Source organism: Misgurnus anguillicaudatus, chromosome 1 (genome assembly GCF_027580225.2).
Source record: "Misgurnus anguillicaudatus chromosome 1, ASM2758022v2, whole genome shotgun sequence".
Classification (NCBI taxonomy): Eukaryota; Metazoa; Chordata; class Actinopteri; order Cypriniformes; family Cobitidae; genus Misgurnus; species Misgurnus anguillicaudatus.
The window spans coordinates 6,056,796-6,078,762 of record NC_073337.2 but is presented as its reverse complement, the minus strand read 5'-3'; the positions used below and the strand labels follow the sequence as shown (position 1 = coordinate 6,078,762).

At 37.0% G+C, this 21,967-nt stretch overlaps 1 protein-coding gene and 2 long non-coding RNA genes across 3 annotated transcripts in view; 1 reads left to right on the top strand and 2 right to left on the bottom strand.

The window, feature by feature from the left end:
- Positions 1 to 18,453, bottom strand: part of LOC129432496 (scavenger receptor cysteine-rich domain-containing protein DMBT1-like) — a 35,794-nt gene extending 17,341 nt beyond the window's left edge. The window contains exons 1-8 of the mRNA XM_055190949.2: positions 17,900 to 18,453; positions 16,723 to 16,761; positions 16,235 to 16,570; positions 15,827 to 16,132; positions 12,954 to 13,262; positions 12,396 to 12,701; positions 11,688 to 11,996; positions 7,840 to 8,145 (exon numbers count right to left, since the gene is read on the bottom strand). Of these exons, the coding sequence (XP_055046924.2) occupies positions 7,840 to 8,145; positions 11,688 to 11,996; positions 12,396 to 12,701; positions 12,954 to 13,262; positions 15,827 to 16,132; positions 16,235 to 16,570; positions 16,723 to 16,756 (1,906 nt within the window). The 5' untranslated portion in view covers positions 16,757 to 16,761; positions 17,900 to 18,453. The remainder of the gene's footprint in view (positions 1 to 7,839; positions 8,146 to 11,687; positions 11,997 to 12,395; positions 12,702 to 12,953; positions 13,263 to 15,826; positions 16,133 to 16,234; positions 16,571 to 16,722; positions 16,762 to 17,899) is intronic.
- The window catches only part of LOC141351464 (uncharacterized), a 461,703-nt gene that overhangs the window by 105,161 nt on the left and 334,575 nt on the right, over positions 1 to 21,967 (top strand). The gene's annotated exons all lie outside the window — the stretch shown is intronic.
- On the bottom strand, positions 14,120 to 15,261 carry LOC129416675 (uncharacterized). The gene is made up of 2 exons (XR_012359725.1): positions 15,123 to 15,261; positions 14,120 to 14,332 (listed from the first exon to the last, which is right to left on the bottom strand). It is a non-coding gene; the product is annotated as an uncharacterized lncRNA (long non-coding RNA).

The following is a 21,967-nucleotide window of genomic DNA, read 5'->3' as shown; positions in this document are numbered from 1 at the left end:
GCGACCTTTCCTGGGTGCAAGACAACAATTCACCCTCATCAGAGAGTGAGTCAGAATCTGTACCAAGGAAAAAGAGGCGGCTACCTTCTTCGGAGATTAGGGTTCCAGATGTTCCGTTCACAGCTGACGTTCCATGTAGGCTTGGCTTCCCTGCTCTCCGCTGTGCACCGCTGTCCTATCGAGTGCTGCCCTGCGCAAGTTATTGCCTGGGCTATTCACTTGTCCTGCTGTTCATATTATTAGAATATAATTATTATTATAATATGACTATTATTATTACGTAATTGTTATTTTTAGGATATTAGTATCCTAAAAAATCTATTACAACAACACCAAGTATGGGGTGGATGTCTTAGATCAGATGGCACGGGCATACTCTGTGAAATGCGGTATGCGTAGATGGCCAGTGGCTGTATTCTACAACATCCTTGACCTTGCTGGAATCAATGCCCACATCCTCTTCAAGGAGTGCACAAGCAGCAAGATTTACTTTGTTCGTGGCTCTTTTTAACTTTAGAGCTGCTTGTTTCCAGCTTTTCCGATTATGTTCTGTTATAATGTATCATAAATGTTAGAACATTTAGAACATAGAGCAATAAATCCTTTTAAATGTTATTTTGTTGTTCTAAGTTATGTTAAATAAATAAAGAGAAATACTGAATATATAATTACATTTTACTATACGAAATTATGCGAATATTTATATTAATAATTATCTATGTATAATGATCTTTTTTAACTAAATAAAAATGTACATGCTGGTGTTATTTTGTTTTTTAAAAGATATCCTAACACAATTAATGAATTATTCTCTCATTTGGGTAATTTATGTAGAAATTATAGAGTTTATAATCTAGCGGTCAAAATGACCGCTCACGGCGGTTCTAGTAGTTTTGGAATTCTGGCGCTTCTAGTGTTAAAAATGTTTCTCATTAAAGAGAGAGACGCACACATCCAAACACTAGCAGGTGCCGGAATCCAAAAAAATACAACTAAATAAGAAAAAAAATGAAATCCGCACACTGAACTCACAAAAATTATTGATTTATTAAATCGAAGTAACGTTTCGGGCTATCGCCCTTCTTCAGACTTCAAAAATGTTTCTCATCTCACCATATCCACAAGTACAGGTCATCATATACAATAAATCCGTGAGGTAGCATTAAAAAACCCATTTAAAAACAGATGCATTTGTTTAAAGCAAAGCATTTATTTACTTACCAGGCTACAGGTGAAGCAGCTCTTTGCGCCTTCTAACGTCTTATAATCGATCCCCATTTATGTCCAAGAGACTCAATAATAATCTTTTACATTCAATTTTTAATCTTTCATATTTAAAAGCGTTTTTGCACTGCTGTGCATTCATGTACTATGTGATAAGCAAACCCGCGTTGTCCTCCACTTTATAGGCGCATATTACTAATGCGCTCTTTAAAGGCAGGGTAACACATTTTGAAAAATGCTAACGGTAGCCGCCTAGCAATGAATCCCGATCCCACCCTCAAGTCAAACCGGCATCCAAAGTCAGGCCTCTTTCAAAACACATGAACAAGCACAGATCAGACGGTCACATCTCATGTCTCAATCAGCCAGGCTTGTGCACAATTCAGAATTTCAGAATTGGCCTCCATTCAATTCATGAATTGGAATTTGAATTGAATTGACTCCGCCCTACAGGAAGTTGAATTTGAATTTGAATTGGAATGACAGGAAGTGGAATTAAATTCATGGCAATTCAAAGAAATTCCACCGTCACACAACAGGAAGAATCTCATACATTCAGTGTTAGGAAAGTTACTTTGGCAAAATTGTTTGGCAACCATTTTAAATACTTGGTTAAAGTAAAGCATTATTGGAAATGAAGTCATGTTCCATTGTGTTCCACAAAAATTACAATTACAAAAAAATCTAACTTAATTATTTGTTGTGTGAGTTTTTAAACTTAATTGCTGGGGGGAAAATTTCCTGTTAATTTAATCTGTAGTTCAAAGTAGTAGTTCAAACTAATTTAATTTATAGAATATGTAATGCAATCATATCTGACATATACTGAAAGCTTAATTTTTAACAATTCAGTTACTGTATAATATGTATATGAATTTGTTTGAATTTCTATTGAATTGCAATTCTGCTTCCTTTAATTCAAATTCAAATTGAAATTCTAGATCCTGTTTTTGACATCAATTCAAATTCAATTCAAATTCAAGAATTGAATTGGAATTAAGGAGTCATTCTCAATTCAATTCTGAATTGTGCACAAGCCTGCAATCAGCAGTGAGAAAACTTTGCAGTACAAAGTCGAATAACACTTCCAAAATAACCAAACAACTGGTTTACATCAGAATTAGTTTAAGCACACGTTCGGTTGTGTAGACGTAGTAACTATATCATTACGCTAATCCAAAAACGAACACAAATTTCATAAGCAACACAGTGTTTCATCAAAGTAGAATATCTGAATCCATCTCAATACAAACATATCGCGTACCTACCTTACCAAAATAAACAGTGCAATGACTCTTTCAGACCCTTTGCCTCCTGCTGCTGTTTCATCTCGTGGTAAAGCAGTAAAGTTACCGATGTTAATTTGGGTTTTTGCTCTTGCTGATCCAGTCAGTTTTTGCTGTTGTTGTTATAAAAGATGTCTTTCGTTGTGTGCCTCCTGTGTAGGTTGTCAATTCAGCAGAAAAGTTTACTGTTCTCACTGTTTACAGACAGGAGGTGAGCGCACGTGAACGCGCCAATGACGTATGGTGTCTGCGTGGACTCGCTGCACGGTGGGCATTCAAATTACACTTACGTATAAGGGACAAAAATTGAAACGTCCGTTCGGATCGAAATCTATGATTTGTTGAAAATTTTTTGGTCCTACGCCTTTCACAGATGACATAAATTTCTACAAATACATTTAAACAACTTAACACAGTGATTGCTATCAGGATGTGAGAAGACTTTTAACCAGCATAACTAAAAATGTTTTTGTTGGTCAATGGCGTAGTCTATTTTAGTTGCCTCAAAATAGCAACGCACCAACAATGCGCCTGAACACACCTCGTTTTCAGACCAGAATGCCCATGGGCCCAAAAGGGGGGGCAAATGCATTTGCTATTAAAACAACGTGGCGCTTAACGTGAAAATTATAATTGCGCAGGGTGGAAACTAGCTTTGTTAGCTGGGATTTCATATCCTGAATTTTCTGCTGCAATGTCCATGGTGCTGAACTCACGATCAGCTCTGCTTATTTGCCTCGTTTAGTAAAACTCTAGACTAGTAGATGCTGTAAAAAGTCTTGTGAAAACATGTTTAGTATGGGTTTAAGGACTTTATCAAAAACCACACATAAACATTTTTCCCTCAAAAGTACAAACATGTACATACATGTTGCTCACATAATATTGTAGCTGAGTTTGGGTTGAACACAGACTTTTGAAATTGTTATGATTTTAAGCAACTGAAAAAAGCACAGATGTCAGTGCTGGTCAAAACTGCTCAAGGATGTGAAATCAGCCAAGACCCCAGAGGGTTAAGGGGCCTTTCCATCGCATCTAAAAACGTGTCAAACGTGGGTCAAGCCGCTTCTTCCGTGGCTTCTTCTGTTGCTAAGCAACCATGACCACACTCTAAGACCTACCCTCAACATAAAAGTGATGGGAGCATGGATGAATGTCCAGTGATGTAGAAAGGTAAGCAAACTTCCACTTTGTATGTGATGCACTGTAGGTTGGTCACACCTTCTGGCTTTAGTTTTTTCCCTCTGTATGCCAGTAGCATGGTTGAGGTAGGATGCAGCGATGCTATTCCCTTCAGAGATCGATAGATGTCCAGACTGAGGCGTAGTGATTATGTTTTCCACAAGCATGACATATGGCACTAAAGGCAGGACACTGTCGTGGAACATGTGATTTTCCACACTTTTGCAGATGAACGTTTCTCATTGAGATGTTATTTTTTATACCTCTGGTTCTGTTTTGAATCTTTTGTCCTCTTTTGTTCTGCTCTGATATTGCTTGAATCTGTGTTTCAACTAGGGTTGCCAACTTTCTGAAATGGAAATAAGGAACGCCGGGGGGGGGGGGGTTGAAAAAAATAACCCCTTAAATGAAGACTTCTGGTGAAAATAGTGGAAACTAATTAATAAATTTAGATACATATATTTCATACAACTTCTTAGGCCTAAATATTTAATGAATAGCAAAGTATGCCTAATAACCCAGGTGAAAAAGTAGTACACTTCTATAGTGTACTTAAAGTGCTTTATTTTCGCACACTAATTTTGTACTTAATATACTAAAAATTAATCTTTAGTACTTCTTAAGATGTTCATAAGATCATTTAAGTGTACTTCACTGTGCTATTTTGAGACACCATGAATATGAACTAAAGTGCACCTTTAACATACTATCTCTGTATTAAAAAATTTATTTAGTTAACACTTGAATTCAACTTGAACTCAACTTTCAAACAAAAATGGTTTCAAGTTTACTACAAGTGGTACCTAAATACATTTTTTAAATACATTTTTAGCACATTTTAGTTCATATTTATGGTGTCTCAAAATAGCACAGTGAAGTACACTTAGATGATTTTAAGAACATCTTAAGACGTACTAAAGATGAACTTGTAGTATATTAAGTACAAAATTAGTGTGCGAAAATAAAGCACTTTAAGTACACTATGGAAGTGTACTACTTTTTCACCTGGGAAGTATACAAGACTGAACCACATAGATGTGAAATATAAAGGCTATCATGATCATTTTGCCAACAATGAACCATGGTTTTGTTAAGTTTATAATACGCCCTCTTCAAAGACCCCGCCCCTTTTTAAACCTTGAGCTATCTAAATCCATTATTATTTAATAAGAAACCCATCAGAAATGACTGACACATTATGAGACGGGAGGGAGCGGGACACAGGAACAGAGGGAGAGCACTGGAGAGATAGTACAAGTTTAGCCTATCACTTTCTTATCAACTATATTTGAGTTTTAAAAATCCACATAATTACATACCATATGAGCCTCTGAGACGACTGACGGACAATGAACCTTGACATCCTGTGCCCGCAGCCTCTCGCTCCTCTTGTGATTATCTCCTCATGCGTGCTGCTTAATATCACACACTCCGCCGTGACAAACAGAAAAAACGCGACGGCATATGGTACAATTGGCCTTGTATTCATTGCCCCTCACGCATTCCAGCCACAGGTAATCATTTTCCCATTCAATTTTATATTTTTGTGCTCGTTTCTTTTTCGCCGGCTGCTCGGATGCAGTCATTTTTACATTTCCCGCTGTTGTCACTTGTCGTCATCGTTGCTATGATACGTGACATCACAATGACTGAAACGACCAAATAAAAGGGCATTCCCTGATGGGGCTGCAAGATGTTAAAAACGCTACGCTGATCATAGACAAACAGAGGGAGAAATGACCGCACCGTCAGGGTTTTCTTATACAAATGACGCTGTCTTCGTTCATGGCTGACATATTAGAAGCTATGTGTCTGTCATGTATTTGCACTGAATTAATTTTCATAAAATACGGAACAAACTGCGTTCCGTATCAGTTCAATACGGAACAAGAATTTTATGTGTCAAATACGGGACGATTCCGTATTATACGGAACGGTTGGCAACCCTAGTTTCAACTGCCTCCGCTACTCTACAGATATTCACTGTACAGATTGGATGGATTGACTTCTTTGAGGAGTCTCTTTTTCAGACCGTGATTGGTGGTGCTAAACCAGGCTTGTGCACAATTCAGAATTGAATTGAGAATGACTCCTTAATTCCAATTCAATTCTTGAATTTGAATTGAATTTGAATTGATGTCAAAAACAGGATCTAGAATTTCAATTTGAATTTGAATTAAAGGAAGCAGAATTGCAATTCAATAGAAATTCAAACAAATTCATATACATATTATACAGTAACTGAATTGTTAAAAATTAAGCTTTCAGTATATGTCAGATATGATTGCATTACATATTCTATAAATTAAATTAGTTTGAACTACTACTTTGAACTACAGATTAAATTAACAGGAAATTTTCCCCCCAACAATTAAGTTTAAAAACTCACACAACAAATAATTAAGTTAGATTTTTTTGTAATTGTAATTTTTGTGGAACACAATGGAACATGACTTCATTTCCAATAATGCTTTACTTTAACCAAGTATTTAAAATGGTTGCCAAACAATTTTGCCAAAGTAACTTTCCTAACACTGAATGTATGAGATTCTTCCTGTTGTGTGACTGTGGAATTTCTTTGAATTGCCATGAATTTAATTCCACTTCCTGTCATTCCAATTCAAATTCAACTTCCTGTAGGGCGGAGTCAATTCAATTCAAATTCCAATTCATGAATTGAATGGAGGCCAATTCTGAAATTCTGAATTGTGCACAAGCCTGTGCTAAACACAATCATGTCTCTCATCATGTCAGATTCAATTGAGCCAAACTCACAGTCTTTACTCTTTTGTTTCAGATAAGTGAGGAACTTATCTATGGTAATTGAATCCAGCATAGGTTAAGCCCAAAACTGGTGCCTTTCGAACACTGCAAAGCAGTACGTTGCTAGTACTTTTATTATCTTTTGCATTATTCCCTTCTGTTTTTAATATACATGAAACAGGGAAATCTACAACTCTATGTCCTCCTCTCCTTATGCATGAAGTAGAATGGCTATTTTTACCTTTTCATTTTTTGAGTCTGATCCAGTCATATAGATGTAAAATTCATCACTAATCCATGTGTTCGTATTTTACACAATTGGCGAGCTAGCTTCAGTCAGACTCTTTTCAGTCTCGTTGCTTTTAAATGCAGGCTTGAGTTCATGAAGCAACTCTTTTCTGACACCATGCAGTGTTGGAGCCTTTTAATAAACCGCAGACACAGAGAGATGTCTTTAACTCACGTTTAATACTGAACTACCATGTGACTGACCACACAAGCAAGTAACAACAACATTCTACATACACAGCCTTAGACCGGCCCCTAATAGCTTTACCATGCACTACCAACATGAGTGTATGCAATACACTACAAGTGTAAACACCTCAAACTACAATAAGTAAACAACTCAGTAAACAGATTCCGTTATGTTCAAAAAAGGCAGTGTATTAAGGGCGGGGATAAGGGCATTGCTACTGGGCTGCTTTGGAAACGCCTCACTGATTTTGGTCTCACCCCGCGGATGACGGTTGGAGGCTACTGGCCTCGCACTGTCTCAACATTGCTTCTTGAATGCAAATCACCACTGGCTCTGCACGGGCAATCTCTCTTGCAAATGTGCACCCCTTCCAGGACTCTGCGATCAGTGAAAGAGTGACGCCTTGTGGTAATATCTCCTCCATTCATTCACCTTCAATATTATCTTTTGGTGGAAACTCTGTGCAGTGGAAACTCTGTGCAGTAGAACTGTGTTATTACATTTATGTGTTTGACAGATGTTTCAATGTGATTTGCAGTGCATAACAGGGAATAGGCCCTTTCCTTAAATTTTTCCTCAAGGTTCAAACCCATGGCCTTCTGGGCTGATAATGCTTTATCACTGAACTATACATAATCACAACCGTTGTTTAACTTGTTGAATGCTCCGATGTAAGAAATGCTAAAACTTCTCACTTTGTAAGTTATTAACTCCCTAAAACAAATCGTGTTGTTGTTTTTTTCTCTTTAAGTGGCATTTAATAAAAGTGTCAAAGTCACTTGTTAAAAGTCACATGAAGATGTCTCATTTTCAGTTAACAAACAGACTTATAAGATAAGGGTTTAGAGCAAATAAATATATTTTTATGTGAACTATACAATATTTATCCAAAAAATTTTAACTCACGGTTACAGATGACTCCAGCATCTCTTGAATGGCTGCAGGTGCTTGTTCCTAATGCATTTGATGAACAATTAGTCACTGTTGACTCATTCCCAGAACATTTCAGATTATCCAGCCACACGGGTCCTGAACCCTGCCCAAAGAAAGCTCCGATCTTTGCTGCCACAGGAGTCCCACAGCCCATGCTACTACAGGCTACTGCAGCATCTGTTAAATCCCAGCCAGCATCACAGACGGTTCCCCATTGATTATTATATAAAACCTCCACTCTTCCAGCACACTGATTATCTCCATTAACCAGTCTAATATCTAAAGAAGAGTGAATGAAAATCATAGGTTGATGTAAATGTATCATTATTGCAATTTTATTTCTGCAAAATCTTTTAACTTTGTTTAGAGAAATGCCAGCCCAGTCTCACGGAGTTGCGTATAAATAGCACGAAGTGTAAAAATCATGCAATACATACGCCAAATTCCACTTTGGCGTGCGTATGATATGCCAGTCCTTCCCATTCACCTAAACGGTGCATCTTTTTTGTCGTGTTTTTTACCATTTTCGCTTGGGTTTAGGGTTAGAACAACTTTTTGTTATATAAAAATTACATCCTAACCCAAACCCCAACTCTAACCCCAACTCCAAGTGACCATGGCTTAAATATGGACAAAAACATGGAGAAACCTGTATATTAAATAACCCCATTAAGCAAATCTTAAATCTACCCCTAAACCCAAGCGAAAATGGTTTAAAAAACAGAAAAATTAATTTGAGAAATAAATAAAACAACAAACAAAGATGCACCGTTTAAGTGAATGGGAAGGACTGGCGTATCATATGCACGCCAAAGTGGAATTTGGCCTATGTATTGGACGATTTTTACACTTCGTGCCATTTATACGCATCTACGTGAGACTGGGTAGGTAATGCACACTTAATAGTACTAAATACAGACCAGATATTACACACTATTATAATACTGTTATTGTTTTGATTGTACATCAGTTTGCTTAAAGGGAAACTTCACCCATTTGCATTAAGCTTTGTATGGTTAGAACCCCAGTCATGTTTTTGAATGGTCGTGCATCATTCCATCAGTTTCTCCTGAGACGGGAGAAATACTCATTTCAGTGAGGCACTTCCTTCTTTCAATGATGTAAAAATTGTCATTTTGCATCATTGAAAGAAGGAAGTCCTGTATCTTTGTCGAGGGTGAAAGACTTTCCAAGGTGGGGGCTATGGGTGGGACCCACTCACACTACAGACCTATTACAGATCAGTGTGTGGGACTTACGAAAATATACAAACATAGACGGAAAAAAAGATCAGCCGCCATCTTTATGCTAAGCTAAACAGACGTTGTGGAGCAAGCCAGACTTTGTGGTAAAATAACAGCGGAAGTTAATCAATATGATATAGAAGAGGGTGATTTCGAAAGCGTGATGCTCTAATCCGCTGTTCATTGCACCTAAATGAGCCACAATACAGCAAAGAGCTCAGGCAGATGGAGGAACAGAAGCCCGAGGAGAAGCCAGAGCCTGGGCTTCGGCTGAGTAGAGGAGCCCGAGGAAGACGCAGCAACCATCGGCCTCTGCTGCGTAAAGAAGCTCGGACTGATAGTGCCTTTACTCTTGCTGTGTGGCTTCTTTATAACATTCTGCATCAGATAAGAATACGGACGTTTGTTTGGTGAAGGTTTCCAGGCAAGAGAGCAACTTTGTGAGCGTTTGGACATGTTTATTTCACAGACCTGTTTCGGCTTACGAGCAAACGCGCTGCGGAGTATATGAGCTTGGACGGACTCTCGCTGTGTGATTTCTCCATCGGATAAGGATATAAACATTTGTTTTGTGACCGTTTCGGGGCACTTTGCACATGCTTATTTCAGAGATGTGTTTCGGCTTACGAGCACAAGCTCCAAGAGCTGAGGCAGCGCTTCTGTGGAGATGTTGTGCAGGGGACACGTTTGTGTGGAGGATGCAGGGATAAATGGACGTCTGACTAAAGTGAGTGTTTCTATTTTCTTTGTTATACTAAGGTGGCATTTATGTACACAATAGGATATCTGAGCGGTGTTTTATATGTCTTTGTGAAAGCAATGAGGCTGATATTACACAGATGTAATTACAGTAAACAAGAGACAAAAAGAAAATTGGTAAAACTAAAACATTTAATATGCATACCCTTTTATAAGTACTTGGAAAGACATTCGTACTGCGTATCTGAAACCGCACGTTACTGTTTGAATAAGACTTTGCTACACACCAGGCCAGAGTGTTATTGTGTGTAATAGTGATGCGCGGGCCGTCTCGTAACCCGCGGGTAACCCGGGGGTCGGGTTGGGGCGGGTAAAAAAATTGTAACTTTAATGCGGGGCGGGTCATTAAAAACAAAATTAAAAAACTGATATGTTGCGTCTAATTCCCTGTAGCATATATATTAAATATTTGGGGATATATATTTTTACATTTAATTACGTTCTTTGATAAGGTTAAACGTAAGCCTATGTGGCAACGTAACTTCCGCAACGTAACTTGCGCAACGTAACTTGATATCCCCAAACCTTTGACGTCACAGGCTTTAAGCCCGGTGCACACTGTGAGATTTCAGCCACGATTTAGCTGTCTGGGACACATTTTGAAATCCTAAAAGATTTCTGGAATCCCAGGCTAAAATCTGCCGTCTTTGATCGCTAGTTTGACATGTTCACAGACAGCCGATTAATGACCGTTGCGATCAAAATTATCCTCCGACAAAAATCTGGCAGTGTCAGAAATTCTGAGACACAATCCTGCTGTGTGACATCTTCCTACGACAACCGGCAGATCAAGAACCAATAGAAGCACAGAACCCGATGATACAATTAGTACGGTGACAACAACAAATCAACGCAGACAAATGTCAAAAAGAGCCAGGTTGACTATACAGCAGGAGGAAAACTTGAGGAGTTATTGAAAGATAAAAAGTGTTTGTACAACGTGTCATCGCCACTGTACCATGATAGAATATAAATGAAGCAGCCTGGAGAGAAACCGCGCTGGAAATTCAAATGCCAGGTACTCGTCTCCTTCTTCTTTTTATGCTTATTATTAAAATGAACGGTAAATGTTGTTTCGGTTTGCTAGCCTTCGCTTCAGCGTGTGTTTGCACAGCCGTCGTCGATCGATGAAGTAAAACTGCGCACACGTTTGTTTGCGTGTGTCCGATTTTTAAAAGTCTTTTAACTCGTACAGTCTGACATTGATGGAAACTGAGATCATACAGTGTGACATGGACTTAACTACGATATTGATCGCACAGTGTGGCAAGCAACAATCCTAAAGGACTATTTAAAGTCACACAGTGTATACCGGGCTTTAGGCTGAAATAAAGCCTCTTTTTATTTACATTACAAATGCCTAGTATGTCTATTTTAATGGTCGCGGGCCATGATTAGTGTCTGTCAGACACAGTGATGGCTATTTTTTTTTCTAACGTGGCATTTATGTACACAATAGCATATCTGAGCCATGTTCCGATAATTGGGAGTGGCTTGCAGAGCTGTGCATTGTGGTGCATAGTGGGAGTTGTAGTTTTTCATACAAATGTGCTCTAAAGTTACGTTCTGTCTTTTCTCTGTCAAATAGACACAAAATTCTACATTTATGTTACATTTGACTACAAATATGACCCACTTTCAACAAAGATTAATGTTCCTATCGATGAAATGACCCTTTAAAGTCTGATTCTGTCAGTACAGATGTAATACTTTTAACACAATAATTTATTTGTATGCAATCACAAATGTCCTAAGCAGTTACTTGAAGGTTTTAAGTAGACACTGGCAAAGTAAAAAAAAGATTCTATCGTACAGTACCTCGACAGATGACTCCAACATCAAATGAATGATTATAGTTGTATGATGACCATCCACGAAAACTGCACTCCTTAAGTGACAATTCAGTGCCTGTACAATAAACATCATCCATCCATATTGGTCCTACACCAGGTCCAAAGAAGGAATATATTTTTATTTCAGTATTGGTCGGACATCCCAACTCATGACACACCACTGCAGCATCAACAGAATGGAAGTAGTCCTGATACACTGTTCCCCATGTCCCATTATGAAGAACCTCCACTCGTCCAGAACATGAGTTCTCACCATTCACCAACCTAACTGAAGCTAAACACGAATAAAGGTTGTGATATTATTGTAAATTTGTCATTATTTATTCACCCCCTTGTTATTTTAAAGATGTACGCTGATATTTTTTCTATAAAACACAAAAGGGAACATTTAAAAAAAAACTTAAAGTAGATCCTTACTATACAATGACATATCAACACGCCCCAAAATAGTGGGATGGTGAATACGATTTCTGGGCTGTAGTCAAAGGGAAGTTTTCCACAATAAATGATTTATAATCAGATTTTATTTCAAAAAGGTCACATGAAGATTCTTCTAAATGTCTCCTTTTGTGTTAGCAAATGGGTTTAAAATTTTAAGCATAGCCCTAAATAATGACAATTTTTACTTTTGAGAGAACTTCACACAATATTTATCTAAGGATTTTCGACTCACGGTTACAGATGACTCCAGCATCTTGTCCATGACTACAGTTGCTTGTTCCTAATGCCTTTGATGAACAATTTTTCAATGATGGCTCATTCCCAGTACAATTCACACTATCCAGCCATACTGGTCCTGAACCCTGCCCAAAGAAAGCTCCGGTCTTTACTGCTACAGGAGTCCCACAACCCATGCTCTTACACACCACTGCAGCATCTGTTAAATTCCAGCCAGCATCACAGACGGTTCCCCATTGATTTTTATATAAAACCTCCACTCTTCCAGAACATTGGGTAGCTCCATTTACTAGCCTAATATCTAAAGGAGAGTAAATCAAGACCATAAGTAGATGTCAGTGTATCAAAGTCATTCTTGCAGTTTTTGCAAATAAAAACACTACACATGGAACTATAATACACAATTTTGCAGCCATTTAAAATGACTGATGTACTATTGTTTATTGTTCACTGTTCAGTCAAATAATTTGGTCTACATAAAGTTTGGTTCCATGTACTGTGTTTAACGGGGATATTTTTTATGCAGTCACAACTGGACTGTATCATCTCCTACCTCGACAGATTACTCCAACATCATATGAATGGTCACAGTTGTGTGTTCCCCATCCAAGTAATCCGCACCCCTTCAGTGACAATTCAGTCCCAGTACATTGAACATCATCCATCCATATTGAACCTGCACCAAGTCCATAGAAGAAATATTTTTTTGCTTCACCACCGGTCGGACATCCGACCTCTTTACACACCACTGCAGCATCAGTGGAGTCCCAGTAATCTGAACACACTGTTCCCCACTGACCATTATGAAGAACCTCCACTCGTCCAGAACATGAGTTACTGCCATTCACCAACCTAACAGGAGCTAAACATGAATAAAGAACATGCTATTAAAACTACTTAAATGTTCTTGTCAATTCAGTCATTATTTACTCACCCTCACATTGTCATGTCGTGCTGTTATTGATTTGTGTGGAACACAAAAAGACCTACAAAATGTGTCTCTTTTCCCATACAATGACAAATCAACATTGTAGTTTGAAAATGTGGTACGGTGAATGAGATTTCTGAGCTGTAGTCGAGATTAAGATTTTCTATAATTAATGACCTAATGTGTTGTAAATGACTGTCATTGGAAAAGAGTCACAAAGATCTTTTGTCTTAGCAAACAGGTTTAGAGCAATTAATAAATGACAGAGTTTAACCCTCTGGGGTCCGACCATTTTGGGACACTGTCAGAGGTTCTGACATGCTCTTACATTTGGTCTTTTTTCAGTTGCTTTAAAACATAATAATGGCAAGTGTCTCATACCACTGTGTTCAGCACAAACTGGGCTAAAATATTATATGAGCTACATGTATGTACATGTTTGTATTTTTGAGAGAAAAAGGTTTATGCATGGTTTTTAAAAAAGCTAAAATTTTAAGTCACTGATATAAGTCCACAAAACCCATACTAAACATGTTTTAACAAGACTTTCCTAAACAGAATCTAGTAGTCTAGAGTTTTTTCTTTAAAATGATGTGAAAATCATCCTGCCCACTCATTCACATAAACCAGTATATTTATTTAGAAATTGTAAGACACTTTTTGTTTAGAGGGGCCGTATGCGAGAAGGATTGATTGACAGCTAGCAAACAAAGGCTCGCATAATGAGCTGCATAATGATCTGCATAATGAGGGAGGAGGGAACTACAGTAAAGAATGTGAGGACAAATGAACATGTTTGTTTGAGGTTTATTAAGAAGTTAACAATATAATCAAAATAGAAATGAAGGTCAGTAGGACCCTATTCAAAAACTTAACTTTTATAAGAAACTGATAAACAACAGAGCTGTAAACTTCATGTGGCTCATGTTACCATACAACTTTATGTCCAAAGAGTGTGAATATGTTTTTCCACTTCATAGTTTACTGATGAGAGGGATGCAGACCTGTAAGAGAGTTATGAACAGCTGTTAGCATAAATTGTCCACAGAAATACCCTTACATACATAACTGATGGGTAAATGATAGCACTTGTAACGGTGGTCGCCTAAACTCAATATACTCAATATACTATATAAAAAAAACTTGGCCTAGGCGGGTTTCGAACCCGGGTTTACCACGTGGCGGCCTAACGCACTACCACTGCGCCACCATTTGGTCACGTGATTGATGTCTCTCACACACCTAGGTAGACTTGCCAAGGTAAATTTATCATAAAAAAAAAGGCGAGTCTCCGTGTAAACAACGCGGAGCTCATAATAAAACGGTGTCGCGTGTAAAACGCAATGTATGGAACGCGTTGCATGTAAACAATATCATATTACAGCAGACCCCCCCCAGTGCAGCATTACTCAAGTTGCCATGAAGGATACGAAAGTGTCTACTGTAACTACAGCATGTAACAATGAAATCCGCCATTACGTGACCACGCGTCCTCGTTTGTAAATAAGCATGTAAACATGGAATCTTACAGCACACACTTAAAAGACACAGCAGTGCAGCATTACTCAAAGTTGCCATGAAGGATACGAAAGTGAATAACTGTGTCTAACACTGTACAGCAAACAATGAAATCCGCCATTAACTTACGTGATCACGCGTAAGTTACTCGTTTGTAAACAATGCGAACGTTTTTCAATCCGAGGCGTGCAGTCTGTTGAGGTTGCTTATGTAGGCTGAACTGCACAAGCCATAACATTACATGATAGCAAATATAAATGAAGACAAATGACTTACAGTTTCTTCAGGAATATATCCTTCCCCATTGCGTCTTCCATTGTTCTTCTTAGGTAACGTTAAAGATAAACGCTTCTCTTCCTCAATGTCCAGACATAAATGAAGATATTCATCACGTGTGTGTATAAAGTTTATAATCCAAACATTACGCTTTTCTGGTTTGAACAGCTCGTCTCTTCATTACCATGTCAACAGCGTGTGGGCGTGACCGCATTATAGATAATGAGCTCAGCCAGGAAAAACGGTACTCTCTTTACTTTAATGCAGATTATATAAACAGGAAATATTTGTTTTTGATAATAATTAGCTTGTTTAAAAGTAGACATTTCAGGCTTTCTTTGGATATGTGTATTATGTTTGTGTGACGAGTATTCGCGGAGTTTCAACTAATTTTTGTAACGTGATTTGAGAGACAGCTGGCGGAGACAGAAATGTCTGAATGAGCACCCTGTTTATTTTCTTTATTTGACAAAAACACAAAGATCTGTTGTTATTGTGAATGTACACTAATTTAAGAGGACCCTTCAGAGTTTCAAATGATGTCAAACACGTATGTGTTTGATTATTAATGATGGAGTATTTTAAGTTGATTCTGCTATGATAAGGAGAAAACACGTCAAAACGCGTCCCCGCGTTTTTGGACCCCTGGGGGTTAAATTCTGGGTAAACTAAATGCAATATTTTTCCAAGAATTTGTAGCTCACGGTTACAGATGACTCCAGCATCTTTTGAGTGGGTACTCTGTATTCCCCATTTTGTTGCTGAACAGCTCACCAACGAAGCCTCATTCCCAGTGCATTGTGAAGCATCCATCCAAATTTGTCCAGAACCTGCTCCAAAATAAGCACCAGTCTTTGCCTCTCGGGCATCTGCACAGCCCACCTCTCTACACACAACTGTAGCGTCTGATAGATCCCAGCTTTTATCACAACCCGTTCCCCATACACCACAATATACAACCTCCACTCGTCCACAACAAGAGTTACTGCCATTCACCAACCTAACTAAGGCTAATGTTAACAAACAGGATCAGGATTTGAAAATAGTTAGCATTTTTTGTCTCATTTGTTCTCTTTGTTGAGATTTATTTTTTAAATTTAGCTTAGATTTACCTTGACAAACGACTCCAGCATCTTCACCATGTCCACAGTTGGTTATTCCCCACCCTGGACTTCCACAGTTTACCAGTGAAGACTCAGTGCCAACACAGTTTACATCATCCATCCATATTGATCCTGAACCTTGTCCAAAATATGCAACACTATTCACCTGTAGGACATTTCCACAGCCTAGTTCTCTACACACCACTGCAGCATCAGTAGAGTCCCAGGAATCATCACACACTGTTCCCCATACACCATTATAGAGAACCTCCACTCGTCCAGAACATCTGTTTAAACCATTAACCAACCTCACAGATGCTTCGACTTGAGGTCCTTTTCTGAAATCTGTGTGCATTCACAGGATATTAAACATAGTCATGTACAGCATACAAAATGTATAGAATTCAAATGTGATTGTAATAGATTACAGTTTTCTCCAATCTTAAAGTTTTCCCCAAAGAGAGTAACAGAAAAACATTAAAGCTTTTTCTACTTACCAAGCAAGAGAACGAGGCAAAAGAAAAATAACATGATGCCTGCAAAGCAAAGGTATTTTTATTCATTTTTTCAAATGTTTGTAAAATGCTAGAATGTTTGTTTTCTACACTGTAAAAAAATTCCATAGAAATTGCAGCTGGGTTCCAGGTAACTTACCGCAGATTAAAATGTATGTTTTTACTGGCAACATTTTGTTCAAAGTTAAATGAACATTAAACATTTACAAGTCTTTGTCTTTACAGAGTAAAACTAAAAAACATGCATCAAGCAAAACATTCTGGGAAACAAAATCTGAAGCAAAAAACAGAAAAAGGTTGATGATGATTTCTGGTTCCCAGAATGCTTTGAATGAGGCTGTTATTGTATAGTTTTATTCTATAAAGATAAAGACTTGTTAATATTTAAAATGTATTTAACTTTGAACAAACTCTTGCCAGTAAATAACAAATTTAAATCTATGGTAAATTACTGGCAACCCAGCTGCAATAACATTGTAATTTCTACAGAATTTTTTTTACAGTGTAGATAAAATCATGCTACACTGTAAAAAAGCAGCATGACATTAAAACAAGTCAATTCAACTAACTATTTTAAGTTTTGACTTGTGATACATTGACATAATACAAGTTGAAATTGATTAACTTAATTTGTTAAGTTAAAGTAACAAAATATATGTTAATTTGACAAAAATGCTGCATATTATTAACAGTGTACATAATGTAAAGAACATTCTGTTAAAATCACCTTAATATATTTAATATTGACTTACAAAGATTGAAATCAATGTTTAGGAAGCCAACATTATGTTTTTTTGTGTAAAATAATAAGATAAATAATTAAGGGCATTTTTAAAACCCATCATTTACAGCAATAAACCCAGAGTACACGTTTTCATAATTTTATGGCTATGAGTACATTGGTGCTATTAGAGTTTAGAGTCTTTAGCCTGGATTTCATAGATAAGTTCACATTTCATTACTCATTTAATTGCCAAAACTATTGCACATTTACTGCTTTAGTCCTTTCTATTTCTACAATATTAAGCATAAAATTTGTTTACTGTAAAGTGACAAAAACATAATGTTTTTCAAGCATTTTAGGCAGAAATAGTGACATATTTTATCAGTATATTATAAGTAAAATAAAGCCCATCACCAATCAATAAACTGCTTTAACCTGCAAATAGTCACTCCTCTTCTGCGGTTTCTTTGTCTCCAGCGGCAAGCAGCCAAGGAGGACGTGCAGATTTTTTTATTTGGATTTGGACTCACCTGACCTCTCTGCTCCTCCTCTCAGATGACAGAGCAGACAACGTTAACCTTTACCTATACCTCTATGCATTTAGCAGACAGGTTTATTCAAATTGGCTTGCAGTGCATTCAAACAATACATTTGTCAGAATACACAAACAGCATACCGAAATAAGAAAAAAAAACTTTAAACGAACAAAAAATGCTAATTTAGGGATTCAACTGCTAGATGCAAATGTTTGAATAAATGACTGTATGTTTCCATTTCCTGATTGAACGATCAATACGTCTATGATGTCTACCTTTATAAATCAGCAAGACAAGTATTTCCTGCTTTAAATTATCCATTCCATGTTTCAACTTAAACATATAGCTAATTTCTTTACACACGTGTCTTTACTAAGAATTAATTTATCATTCTGTGGATATTATTCAACATATTACTAAAAAACGTTTTTGATGGCACTCCACTGAACACAATGAAGAGCCGGAAACTTTGCTGGGTACATTTGATCTCATCATATACTCATAAAGCTGTGGTCACAATCTGTCAAAGAGAGATCATGTTTGGTGTGCCAGAGCAAAAACATCTCACTCAAGGAGTGAGAAAATTTGCAATTTAAAGCCCATGGAATTTTTTTTAAATTTTTTAGAATGCTAGACTTTTACATTTGTTTATATTTACATGAACACCTCAAAAAGCCTCATGCCAGCAGCATAACTTCAATAACAAAGCTATACAAACCAAGTCTAAAAGCTGAAGGTCTGAAACAGAGAAGCACAACCATAAGGGAATTTGTCATTCTTGCAATTTCTTTACTACACAAGACATTTTTGTCAGCAGTTTGGACTTTATTCAGACAATTAGGAATCAGATTGTGTGAATGTAGTTAAAATCCTTTAACAGATTCATTCTGCATAATATCCCAAGCAGCCCACTGAATTTTTTCTGCTTTTCTTTGGTTCGATTTAGTATGCAGTTTGTAGCTTACATTAATAAAATACTAAAATAAGAACTTAGCTTCCGGTCTGCTTGTTTAATGGTATAACTAGTAAGTTAACTGAACTCTCGAACAAATACCTCATTGAAAATAAAAAAAATGTTTTGGTTTTCTAAAGAGGAGGGGAGACGGCAATCATGGATCACCGCTATGTGAAGGGAGGTTTGGCAGCCCATCTGTAGTTTACACCGTAACGTAAGCTCAGTGTAGTTTTCGCTTAAGCTATGATTTGAACTAAAGTAATCAACTTCTTTATTTTGCTTGTTATCAGAAATAAACTACTCTTAACCTCCTAAGACCTGGATGTCCATGTGGACATAATTTTTTTTTTTTTTTGCACCATAATACTTAATTCTGTGTAACTGGAACCTGTTGTACACAAACATGGACAAATACAATGCTTCATGATTAAAGAAAAATATTTGGTTATTATATTTATTATTCTACCAAAATAGTTGGTAGAAATCTAAAAAAAAGACTAACCAAAGCTTGGGTCGTAGGAGGTTAAAGGACTCTGTTGTTATTGATTCTTTGCAAAGTTTACTCAAAGTTACTTGTGTTCCATGAAATCCATTTGTTTATGTTGTTACTGCTGAAACCATCTATACCAATCATATGTACTTAATATCAAATCAAATTGATGATTTCACCTGACTAGTACTTTTCTATACTTTTCTGTACTATTCATACTTTCCCATGTGCTGACGATGTGATTAGTGAAATGATCTTAGCTGGGCATTTTGTGTCAGTACCAAAAAACAGTGGGCATTATTGTGCAACGAAGCTTTTGCATTTATTTAAAATACACCTGAACCCTTTACACAATCTAGACAAAATTTGAATCAACTCTACAACAATCAAAGCAAACTTTGCGAAACACATTTCACTGATCCCATTACAGTCCTATAGATATTTTTATACAGTTAGCTTCAATATGAACATTTGAAAAGAGCTATTAAGAGGATAGTTCACTCAAAAAGGAAAATTGTGTCATCATTTACTGAGTTTCTTTATTCCATTGAATGCAAAAGAAGATATTTTGATCAATGATGCATGATAGTCACACAGTTGACATTATCCACTGACTCCATAGTAGAAAAAATAAATACTTTGAAAGTCAGTGGATACCGTAAACTGTGTGCTTATCATCACTTAACAAAATATCTTCTTTGGGTTCAGCTGAATAAACAAGTTTATAACAACATCAGGGGCAGATAATGGTGACAGACTTTTCATTTTTGGGGGAACTATCCCTTTAATCCCTTAAACATTATGATAACATTTCTTTTATTGTTTGCTTTTTTACTAACACTGATAAGCATATTTGCATGTAATGCCTTACTCTACAACCTCCTGCATTTACTGTAAAATGGTTTATACAATGAAAAATTGCAAAATGTGCCATTGAAAAGAGTTAAAATGAATTAATTGAAGTTGAATTGAAGTTAAAGTGCTTTTGGATATGGAGACCAGGGCACAGCTGGTGGTGATGGAGACCACAGTGGAGACAGAGATTAGAGTGAAGGTGGTTGTGAGGAAGGCCAAGGTGGAGCTTAGGACCAGGGCAGAGCCGGTACAAGTGGTGTGGCGGAGGAGAAGACAAGAGCAACAAGGATGCAGGGGCCGCCATTTTGATGGTGGCAGGGAGCTCAAGGGTGGCATCTGTGCACTCTCAGAAATAAAGCTACAGAAGTTGTCAATGGGACAGTACCTTTTAAAAAGGTCCTAATGTGTACATTCTGGTACAGATGTGTACCTATAAGGTAAACAACTTTACTTTTTGAAAAGGTACTGGTTCAGTGACAACTTTTGTGCCGTCATGTGTCTTTTTTTGAGAGTCTGGCTCTAACAGGGAGTTTAAGGTAGCCACCATTTGCATAAAATTTGCAAAAATGTCTCACCTGTTGATGCTGTTTAAACATTATGGCATGATTTATTTTGTCGGCTGCTTTTGATCTAAACCATCCATTTCATAATTTTTTTATTTGCAATGAGAGAAACTGATGTAGGCAGAATTATATTTTTTTCCACATAAATGTTAATGTTTTATAAAGAGTTTCGTCTGCCATTAGTATTAAACAAGCATTTCAAGAACACTGCCCTTTTTGATGACTTTATAAATACACTACATTGGTTTACCAAGGAATGTGGCTTTATTTGAATTTCAAATAGACACCTGGGTGTCACTTGAGTGCTTCCATAGTGGCACAAGATCTGATCTAATCTGAAAAGGCACTAAGCTGTTAAATAACTGTCACATGTCCAAATCACTTTAAAAAAGAGGGACTTAAGGTAATAGAATACAGGGTAAATTATTTTACAGTGCACCTCAAGAAGTTTTTGAAAGAAAGCCCACCATGCCCAGAGCTGTAAACTGGGTGGCTACTTTGGAAAAAATGTAAAATGAGAGATATTTTGTTTAACATTTTCTTACAATAACTTGGGTTACAGGCTTGAATCGTTAATTTCACAAAAAATAAAATAAAAAACGCACATGAGATTAGTGTTTTAAAAGATTTGAAAATATCATGGGACACAAATATTGCACCACACTGTATTTGTGGTTGCCTATGTATATGCAATACTTTCATTTGTCAAAGTATAACTTTAAATTTTTCCTTTACACACAAGACATGCAAACTGCAGAAGGTGTTTCATTATTTATATTAGTTTATAAAATGAGTACACTGAAGACACTAAAATATAACAAAAAAATCCTAAATAAATGTATTTATCGCCGCTGTCCGATGAAAACCACGTATGTCCATTTTGCTGATTTTTAGATTTTTTGACGGATTGAATGTCCAGGTTCATTTCCGTAAACAGTATGCTTCACACACCTAAATGGCCAATGAAAAGTTGTTAAATCATGTCATCTGATTTTCACGTATATCCATTTGGTGTAAAAGCTGTCAATGACGCCGCGTATCTCCTGTGGAAGGATCTCTCCGGTCTTGTAAAGTTTCATTGAAGCTCAGCACTGGATATAGCCG